At 45.3% G+C, this 10,717-nt stretch overlaps 1 protein-coding gene across 1 annotated transcript; it reads left to right on the forward strand.

Annotated features, from left to right (window-relative positions):
* Positions 1 to 3,572: 3,572 nt before the first annotated feature.
* LOC111153698 (heat shock protein family A (Hsp70) member 8) lies at positions 3,573 to 8,157 on the forward strand. Its single transcript, XM_022512849.1, has 9 exons — positions 3,573 to 3,636; positions 4,437 to 4,646; positions 4,929 to 5,134; positions 5,344 to 5,496; positions 5,594 to 6,149; positions 6,364 to 6,566; positions 6,791 to 6,989; positions 7,193 to 7,425; positions 7,726 to 8,157. The coding sequence occupies exons 2-9, from the start codon at positions 4,442 to 4,444 to the stop codon at positions 7,909 to 7,911; spliced, it is 1,941 nt and encodes a 646-aa protein (XP_022368557.1). The 5' UTR covers positions 3,573 to 3,636; positions 4,437 to 4,441; the 3' UTR covers positions 7,912 to 8,157.
* Positions 8,158 to 10,717: the final 2,560 nt, after the last annotated feature.

Here is a 10,717-nt window from a genome sequence, read left to right on the forward strand (position 1 = left end):
CTGTATATGCCTTTGAAAGCAGGAATCAGTCCCCTTTGCATGATATGGAGATTTAGGTTATTTAAACATGTTAGTTATTAAAAGGCTAGAATATCAGTTGAATATCCAGATTTTGGACATCTATTCACACTGGAAATCTACAGAAAAATTCACAAAGCAGGTAACTACCTAAAATCTGAGAAATTCTAAGGAATTGAAAATTCTGACTGATAAGGTACTGAAGTTTTAGCAATGACAGTGTACTTCTCTTAGAGTCAGGTTTTTGGGTTCAGATATGGCAAGCTCTGGGCTTAAGATAAAGTTTTGAGACACTACTGGCTTCAAACCATATTCTATTAACTTTCAAATAAATTTGATCCTTTAATATGAAACAAACAAAAAAAAGTAAGTTAGCTAAAAAGTAGAAGGAAGAAATGTTTGTGGGAAGAAGATACTGATGGAATGATGTGAATGTTTGGAGAATAACCGTTTCAATAAAATATATAAATCAAACTTAAATTTGGAAAATAATGAAGTCGATGCCCTCGTTGTTAACACTGTATAAAAATAACTTCAGAGTTGCTGCTGCAAAAAGACATAGAATTTTGCTTCATTTCTGGTGTTAAGCTGTTTATATTTTAACTTCTAAGTTGCCTTGTAATTGAGACTGTATTTGATCACAAAAACCAAATATTTATTACAGATATATCTGCATCAGCAATTAAAAAATAAATAAGGTGATACCGTAGGGGAAGCTCAAGGTCATATAACGTGCACTGAAAATTTGTTCATTAGCTTGCTGCCAAAAGAACAGAACTCAGTCTGAATATGATCTACTACTTATTTATTTCAGTGACAAATATACCAAGTACTATTTTCTCACAAAGCAAGGTGCTCAGCAGGATCTTATGACAGAGATCCTGCTCTTAAGGACTTTATCAAAATATTTACGAAGCAAATATTTTACACCAAGGTGAAGTGCTAACAGAACTACACATTAAGGGCTTCAAACAATCTCAAAAGTAAACACTGAGAGATTCAAATAAATCTGGGGGAAAAAAAAATTCACAAGTTAAATGAGGTAATACATGTAAAGCACTTAGAACAGTGCTTGGTACGTGACAGGGACTCATATATGTTCATCTTGACCCCATCCCTACGTCAGAAACCCTAGGCTTCGGACTTTTTTTTTGCTTCAGACTTCTTTACTGCAGTCCCTATGCACCCCCAAACTTTAATTTTCCATCCTGAATGTGTCTGAAACCTTGTGTATTTGAAGAGGTGGAGACAGGACACTGATCTTACTGAGCTTTAAATACATAAAGTCTGAATCATTCTATTTAATAAGAGCACAGTCCATGTTCTGCAGTGTATGTTGAGTGACTGGAAACAGGTTACCTACTCTACTTTCTTTATTCACTCCCAGCCACTGGATTTGGGCCCTTGCTTTCCTTTCCAGTGATACAATAGTTAAAATGTTGTAGGTAGTCCCGAGGTTACAAGGGGCAAAATGCAGGGTACAGGTTAGAGATTGTACTTGATAGGCTGAGTAGGAAAAGGAAGATTGTAGATACGAAAGAAAATTGAAAGGAGCCTCCCACAGCATCTTACTTCTTCTTGAGTTGTGTAGTTACATGTGTTTCTAGAAAGGCAATTATACTATAATGTAACAAAAAAAACCCCCAAGGATTCTGGAATCAAAAGCACTAGCTTCCATTCTAGCTCAGCCAGCTGTAAATTCTACAAATAACATCTCTGAACTTCATTTTTCTCTTAATACCGGGACGTATAATACATATCTCAGAAAAATATTTTGAGGATTGCATGATATAACAAATGAAAGCACTCTGTACGTTGCAAAAGCATCATATAAAATTAATTTCTTGGGAGGTGAGTAGAAATCTTAAATTTATACCTCCACGTGTTCAAGCCAACATTGCTACCGCTCCCCCCCGCCCCCGAAAAGGCAAATGTGAAAAGAAAATTCTTCCTTCTTAGGTTTAATCTGTCTCTAGGCTTTACTGGCTTTGACAAGGACAAGGTGTCCTCTTCTGACAGATTTTGGAGGCACTGTCTGGAAGGCCTTTCTTATTCCAGCCACACCACTGTTAGGTAGTTTCAAAATAATCTTTTTCATTTATCTGCCCATTTATTTATTAAACAAGACAGCAGCAGCCCTGCCTGTTTGAAAGAACACCCTGGGAAACATTTCAAGGAACTGTAAAAGGCTGTTTGAATGACAAGGCCCATATACCTGCCACCACGCACCACAATTTACAAGTACTATTGTTTTGCGGACTCGATTACTAATGTTCTCAAGATGCCCCTGAACGATCTGTCGTTTAGGTTTTTTTGTAAGTCAAGGAAGGAAAAATACATCATGTTTCTAAAAATAAGAGAGGTTCTAGAAGGTCTAAATCAAGGACACGGGGTTATCGGAACCCAGGTTCCTAATGCCCGATTCTCCTACACGGAGAGAACTCGGGTTTTCTTTTCTTTAACAAACAACTGAGAAGCGCCGGATTTGGGTGAGGGGAGAGAGTCGAGAAGCCTAACCTGTTTTAGGCGGGAGGTGGGGAGTGGCGGACTTGTTTGGACTCGGGGAAGCAGGTTTGGCCCTTTATTTCGCTGGGGGTCCGGCACAGGATCCGGCCCAGGCAGTTCTGAGAGGCCGGAGCCCCTCCAACTTCTGCCTTGAGGGCTGCCGGCTTCTTCAGCAACATCGTGACTGAGATTTCTGGGGGTCGGCCCGGCTAATATTTCCTACCCCGCTTGGGCGCGGCTCCCTCCAGCCCCACATCTGCGTACCCCCGCCCCCAGCAAGTCACCCAAGCAGCGCCCAGGGGTCGGTACCTTCCCCCCGTCCCCCAGCTCCTAGTGCTCTGACCTAGCCCAAAGCCACACTGGACAGAAGCGTGGGAACAAGGAATCCGGGAGGGACTAGAGGACCCCGTACAACGCCGAAGCGGGGGTTGGGGGAAACAGAATGAAGACTTGGGGGGATGGGCAAAACAACCTTCGCGGCCATTTTGTCCTCGCTCTACTTCCGTCTTCCCTCCTGGGCTGCCGGCTCCGGACCCCTCCCTTCAGGCCCCGCGCTCGTCCTCTCCCGGTTCCGCGTCGATCCAGATCTCGGCCAATGCTGCTGTCATTGGCTGGTTCCAAATTTGCCCACCCCTCTTCCTCCTCCTCCTTCCGTCCCCTCCTACCCGCGCTGACTGAGAGCGCTTGCGCAGAGGCGGAGCACGCTCCTTTGCCCCGCCCCGCCACTCCCCGCCTGGGGTGACTGAGGACTCCCGCGCGCGGGCTCCCTCGGCTCCACCCTCCCTTTCCCCCGGGCCGTTCGGAGAGCGGGGGCGAGAATGAAAGTTCCAGAACGCTGCGGTGAGTGCGTCATCGCGAGGTGGGGAGGGATGGGGGCGGGAGTGGGCGAGGCCCGAGGAGTAGAGCCGGCTTAGTCATTGGGCCTCGTAGAGGTGGCCGCGCGCCCATTGGCTGAAGAAGTCATGATGGGCAGGCGATAGGGGTGGACCCCTTCTGGAAGGTTCTGAGGCAGGGTATAAGAGACAGGGTGGCGGGCGGAAACCGGTCTCATTGAACGCGGGGCTACATCTTTGGATTGCTGTTTTCTCAGCCTGAGCCAGGCCCACACATAAGGTAAGGTCTCTGTTCTGTGACCTCGTGGTGATTCTTCAGAAATGGGCGCTCCGCGCCCAGATTAAGACTTTAAGGCGCTTTGGCGGTTTCTGAGCGTTCACGTTGGCGGGGGGCCCTGAGTCCCCTGCCCAGATGCGGCTCTCTTCTCCCTGAGAGGCGGTGGACCTGGGTTGCGGCCGATCGGGAAACCCGGGGCGGGGGCTACAGGCCGTGATGGCCGCCGCGGGGTCAGGGCGGCACCCGCACGGAGTGCTGGGCGAGGGCCGCATCCGCGCTCGGTGGGGCGGAAGTCCGGCGCCCTGGAGCGGGCCTTCCCTAGATTCTCAGAGCAGGAAGCGGCCACTGGCGCGCACCCAAGGCGGGGGGGGGGGGGGGGGGGCAGGGAAGGGAATAGGGGTGTGTTGTTTTTTGGGGGGGGGGGGGGGGGGGGGGGGGGGGGGCGCGGTGGGGGGGGGGGCGGGTGGGTGTGTGGTTCTTGGAGCGCAGGGGGTGGGGGAGAAGGTCGAGCTCTGGGCTCGAGACCACGTGCTCGGTACTGTCGCAGACCCTCGGGGCAGGTGCTTGCTTCGGTCTGGGCTGAGCCCAGCTGCGGTTGGCACGGCAACCACGACTGCAGCATTTCTTGGTCTGGCCGTTACCGCGTGGTTTTCACGCAAGGGCAGTGTTTCTGGGGGAGGTGCTGAGTGAGACGGAGGCCAGAGTACCTCGTACCTCATGGCCTGCGTTCCACGATAAACGCTCCAAGCGTCTGATCGCTTTATCAAACCGGGCTTTTTTTTTTTTTTTTTAACATTCCTCAGCAACCATGTCTAAGGGACCTGCAGTTGGCATTGATCTTGGCACCACCTACTCATGCGTGGGTGTCTTCCAGCACGGGAAAGTGGAAATAATTGCCAATGATCAGGGAAACCGGACCACCCCAAGTTATGTCGCCTTCACAGACACCGAACGATTGATCGGTGATGCTGCGAAGAACCAAGTTGCGATGAACCCCACCAACACAGTTTTTGGTAAGTCGTTAATTAAGGCACTAGGGCGTGAGTTCAAGTGGTTTAGACTGCGTGTAATTTGACTCCGAAGTTTCTGGAATATAAGGCAGCCAGGAAAGTTTTTATAACATGTTAAAAAAATATATAGGTAATTCTAAAGTGGGAAGTCTGAATAACTCAATATAAATCCGTCTATTATTCTGGAGTTCGGTTGCTAGGCCTCTTGGTGTTTGAGTAGTGGTGGATTAGGATTCTTACTGGATAGATGGCAGTGTTACATTTGCATTTGATGACCTTTTACAGATGCCAAACGCCTGATTGGCCGGAGATTTGATGATGCTGTTGTCCAGTCTGACATGAAGCATTGGCCTTTCATGGTGGTGAATGATGCTGGCAGGCCCAAGGTCCAAGTAGAATACAAGGGAGAGACAAAAAGCTTTTATCCAGAGGAGGTGTCTTCTATGGTTTTGACGAAAATGAAGGAAATTGCAGAGGCTTATCTTGGGAAGGTGAGTACTGTGCAACCCTAACGGGAGGTAGCTGGAGGTTGGAACATTATGCACCAGATTTCCTATAAATGGAATTCATGGGGTTTTGACTGAGGTGTTCTTTTTTTTTTTTTAATGGTCAATGTCAAGTGCATGCAGAGGCAGATAATGTAATTAAAGGACTGACATTTTTAGGAATGGACCACAAACAATTTTTTTTTTTTTCCTAGACCGTTACCAATGCAGTTGTCACAGTACCTGCGTACTTCAATGATTCTCAGCGTCAGGCTACCAAAGATGCTGGAACTATTGCTGGTCTCAATGTGCTTCGCATCATCAATGAGCCAACTGCTGCTGCTATTGCTTATGGCCTAGACAAGAAAGTATGTGCCATTTGTAAAGTGTAGGATTCATTTTACCCTACGCTGGAGCCATTGGAAATGACGGACGAGGAGTAATGACTTTGTATTTTAATTGCAGGTCGGAGCTGAAAGGAATGTGCTGATCTTTGACTTGGGAGGCGGCACTTTCGATGTGTCCATCCTTACTATTGAAGATGGGATCTTTGAGGTTAAGTCCACAGCTGGAGACACCCACTTAGGTGGAGAAGATTTTGACAACCGAATGGTCAACCATTTTATTGCAGAGTTCAAGCGCAAACATAAGAAAGATATCAGTGAAAACAAGAGGGCAGTTCGTCGCCTCCGTACTGCTTGTGAACGTGCTAAGCGTACACTTTCCTCCAGCACCCAGGCCAGTATCGAGATTGATTCTCTGTATGAAGGAATCGACTTCTATACCTCTATCACTCGTGCCCGGTTTGAAGAATTAAATGCTGACCTGTTCCGTGGCACCCTGGACCCTGTAGAGAAAGCCCTTCGAGATGCCAAGTTAGACAAGTCTCAGATCCACGATATTGTCCTGGTGGGTGGTTCTACCCGTATCCCCAAAATTCAGAAACTTCTCCAAGATTTCTTCAATGGAAAAGAACTGAATAAGAGCATCAACCCTGACGAGGCTGTTGCTTATGGTGCAGGTAATAATTCCTTTACCGTAGTTAAACAGTTGTAACATGGCCTGTCAGGCCCCATGCTGACTCGCTGTGATGATTGATTCTTTAAACATTCGTAGTTTCCACCAAAAGCTTAGCTGATGATGGCACAACTTCCTTGGATGTCTGAGCGACTGTAAATTTGTTCGATAATGAGGTGGTTGGGATTTCTTTTCTTAACTAATATTTTTTATTTTAGCTGTCCAAGCAGCTATCCTTTCTGGAGACAAATCTGAAAATGTTCAAGATTTGCTGCTGTTGGATGTCACTCCACTTTCTCTTGGCATTGAAACTGCTGGAGGAGTTATGACTGTTCTCATCAAGCGTAATACTACCATTCCTACCAAACAGACACAGACCTTCACTACCTACTCTGACAACCAGCCTGGTGTGCTTATTCAGGTATGTTTTATATTGTATTGGTACTTTGTCCTGTGAAACTTAGGGAAGACGGCCCGCTGTGATGATTTGACCTAAACCATTCGTAGTTTCCACCAGAAGTCTTGTGTTGGCCAATTCCTTCCTTGGATGTCTGAGCGCAGCCTTTCTTACTTGACCTTACACCAAGCTAGGAGCTTGGGGCAGTAATCTTTGCAGCTTCTTAGTAATTTTTATTTGCTACCAAGGTGTATGAAGGTGAGCGAGCCATGACCAAGGACAACAACCTACTTGGAAAGTTTGAACTCACAGGCATACCTCCTGCTCCTCGTGGTGTCCCTCAGATTGAGGTCACTTTCGATATTGATGCTAATGGTATCCTCAATGTCTCTGCCGTGGATAAGAGCACAGGAAAAGAGAACAAGATTACCATCACTAATGACAAGGGTAAGTTAAGAGCACAACTTCAGAGTTAAACTTAACATCTTAAGATGGTTTGGGTCATAAGGATCATTTTTCAAATACTTCAACTGCCCAAGGATACTTGGGCCAAGGAATCACTTTCTGGAATTGGCTGCTTCAGTGGGTTATAGTCATTGCAGGGTAACTCAACAGTTCAGTTTCAACAAAAAGACTGGTTAATTTCATAGGCCGCTTGAGCAAGGAAGATATTGAGCGCATGGTCCAGGAAGCTGAGAAGTACAAAGCTGAAGATGAGAAACAGCGGGACAAGGTGTCTTCCAAGAATTCACTTGAGTCTTACGCATTCAACATGAAAGCAACTGTTGAAGATGAAAAACTTCAGGGCAAGATAAATGATGAAGACAAACAGAAGATTCTTGACAAGTGCAATGAAATTATCAACTGGCTTGATAAGAACCAGGTTTGTAATTTAAACTAAATTGAGAGTGGATGGGCATGGTTATAGGGTTTCAGCAAAAGGTTAGATGGGTCTTATATACAGGTCACAATGATGAATGGTCCAAACATTCGCGGTTTCCACCAGAATTCCAGATGTTGGCAACTAGCTTCCTTCCTTGGATGTCTGAGTGACCCAGGATTTCGTGGATGGGGAAGAATTGAATGATAAGCTTTTGTCTAGTCTTCACAACTGATTGCACCAGACAGGTTGTGAAGTTTCTTTTATTTGAGGAACCTGCAGTAAAGTTTTCTTTCTTTTCAGACTGCGGAGAAGGAAGAATTTGAACACCAGCAGAAAGAGTTGGAGAAAGTCTGCAACCCCATCATCACCAAGCTGTACCAGAGTGCAGGGGGCATGCCAGGAGGAATGCCTGGAGGCTTCCCTGGTGGTGGAGCTCCTCCCTCTGGTGGAGCCTCCTCTGGGCCCACCATTGAAGAGGTTGACTAAACCAACCTGAGAATAAATAGGTTGAGCATTGTTCCACACACAATATTCAAAGGACCCAAATTTGTAGCAAATTCCATGGCAGTTGTAATGTTAAGCTGCTATAGCAAAAAAACTGGGCATTCTTGATACTTGAATATGGAATATGTGCACAGGGAAAGGAAATAAACATTGCACTTTATAAGCACTGTATTGTTAAGTGGAAAATGCAATGTCTTAAATAAAATTGTATTTAAAATTGGCACCATATAATTGTCTGACTCCATGTATGCAAGGGCAGCATTTGATTTGGGGGGCTGGACACGCCTTTGGCCTAGTGGTGAATCACCCAAAAACAGTATTTGGATTGTCAAATAGAACAGTTCAAACAAGTGAGTCAGTATAAAAAGTGGGTTGGGTTCATGATGAGCTAGATTTTGGGATGACTATAGATACTAAGCAGTAAAATAGGATTGAACTGCATATAGGCTTTCCAGCACTTGGGGAGCTGTTTTTGGCGGGGGGGGGGGGGGGAGAAACTGAAAGAAGAAAAGGGAGTCACAAATGTTAATGGCTTGCTGAACAGATCCTCCTGAGAGTTAAGTTTGAGGGTGGCCAACGGAATAATGGAATAACCAGACCATGGAAGCAGTTTATTGAGCATGTGGAACTGACCCAAGTACAGGGCAGCATATTCCCTCTAAAGCATCCATGTTGGGGGTGGGTGCATTCTGTGTTTTTTCTCAACTTTTAAAGGCTGGTTGACAGAGAACTGGCTGCAGAGTTGTGGTGGGTTGGGGTTTGTTTACCATAGAACCAACAGAAGAAAAGGCTAGAAATGGTTAATTCTGATCTCGGGTGATGAGGCTAAACCTCAAAAAGACTTGAAAGCTGAGCTGATTGGAGTACAGTTCTGTTTGATAAAATACTGGATTGCCTTTAGGTAAGTGGTTTCAGAGCAAATCCCTGCATGCTTGTCTTTGGATATGGTGGGTGTGTTAGTAAACGTTGAATTTGGCTTTGACAGTAATTGTTTGGTGGTGTGATGTGTACCAAAAGTACTCGGCCTTGGAGTTTGACTCCTGTAAAAGTCACGTGTGTCATTTGGTGGTGATGGGCCTCAGTCCTCAAAAAAAAAAAAAGCCTGAATCAAGGAAACCAGGGAGAGGTGATAAATACATTGACAAGGTTTGACAAGGGTTGGTTGTGCCACACGTTTGCCATCTGGTGGTCAGAAATGAATCTTGTCATGTGCTAAGATTTTTAACAGCAAAAAAACCCAAACCTTGATCTCTACTCCACTTTCCTGTCTTAGGAACTGTTGGTTCCTGGGTGACCTGGTATTACACATGTTTGGATTTTGCATGATGATTTTGCAGTAACTGCAACATTGAAGAGCGTTATGCAAGGTCTGTAAGAATAGCTAAAACCTCATTCATACAGAGGTCATTATCTAAATGGTTGGTAATAACATAATGGTTGATAATACACTCCCGTGATTTAGGAGTGTATCCATGTAATGCTTATAGTCTCCAGAGGTTTATGGTACCATGCATGATTTATGTTTGCTTTCCTTTATTTTTTCAAGGGTCACAAATTTAAAAAAAGCAATACATGATTCTTGGGAAAGGTTCAGACCTCATGTATATAACTTGATGTTTTTCCCCCCACTTTTATTTTATCTGCCCTGGTTTTAGTTATTTTTGTTAATACATCCTTTATGAACTGAAGCAAACAATTGGAGTACTCTGCTCAAAAGAAATGTAATTTTTTTGTTGTTCTTCCTTTGAAATCATGGGGTTTTGGTAAGAAAATTGTGGGGGTCAAATGTGATTAGTGAAAAAGGCATAAGACAGCCCAACCAAAGTTGATTAAGTTCTTGTTACTGTTAAGAACTTCAGTTAAAGTTCTGTCCATGAATTCCATTAGTGAAACAAATTGGGTTTTGAAAAATGGTGGTTTCCTGTATACAAATGGAAGAATTTGGGCATGTATACTAGAGAATACTGAGGCTTCGGGAAGAAGGTGGAAATTAGCTATTTGCTAGATTTTTTTTTTTTTTAAAGATTGATTTATTTGACAGAGATCACAAGTAGGCAGAGAAGCAGACAGAGAGAGGTGGAAGCAGGCTCCCTGCAGAGCACAGAGCCCGATATGGGGCTCGATCCCAGGACACTAGGACCATGACCTGAGCCGAAGGCAGAGGCTTTAACCCACTGAGCCACCCAGGTGCCCCTAAATTTTTTTTTTATAACTAATCTGAACAAGGTTATGTTTACAGTTGACACAGGTTCAGAGTTGAGTTGATCTCAGATGCCACAGGGGAGGGATCCAGATTCAAATTCTGGTAGGCATTACTCCAAAACCTGTACTTTTGCTCCATTATAGCGTGAATTAAACACTAGCTTAGCACAGCATCTGGGATTCACACTTACTGGAATATTTTTTTTTTTTTTTTTTTTAAGATTTTATTTATTTATTTGTCAGAGAGAGAGAGGGAGAGAGAGCAAGCACAGGCAGACAGAATGGCAGGCAGAGGGAGAAGCAGGCTCCCTGACGAGCAAGGAGCCCGATGTGGGACTCGATCCCAGGACGCTGGGATCATGACCTGAGCCGAAGGCAGCTGCTTAACCAACTGAGCCACCCAGGCGTCCCTGGAATATTTTTTTTAAAAGATTTTTGAGAGCATAAGCATGGGGAGCGGCAGAGGGGGAGGGAGGAGCAGGCTCCCCGCTGAGGAGGGGCTCAATCCCAGGACCCTGGTCTCATGACCTGAGCCAAAGGCAGACGCTTGACTGACTAAGGGACCCTGGTGTCCTTGGAAGGAATA

This window comes from Enhydra lutris, unplaced genomic scaffold (assembly GCF_002288905.1).
Source record: "Enhydra lutris kenyoni isolate GAN:26980312 unplaced genomic scaffold, ASM228890v2 scaffoldscaffold34, whole genome shotgun sequence".
Lineage (NCBI taxonomy): Eukaryota > Metazoa > Chordata > Mammalia > Carnivora > Mustelidae > Enhydra > Enhydra lutris.

What these genes read in the sequence shown, in the direction of transcription:
- LOC111153698 (XM_022512849.1), top strand. Translation starts at nt 4,442, where the DNA reads ATGTCTAAGGGACCTGCAGTTGGCATTGATCTTGGCACCACCTACTCA. An exon ending in CCCCACCAACACAGTTTTTG is followed by an intron (nt 4,647 to 4,928) that starts GTAAGTCGTTAA and finishes GACCTTTTACAG; the next exon opens with ATGCCAAACGCCTGATTGGC. An exon ending in AGCCTGGTGTGCTTATTCAG is followed by an intron (nt 6,567 to 6,790) that starts GTATGTTTTATA and finishes TTTGCTACCAAG; the next exon opens with GTGTATGAAGGTGAGCGAGC.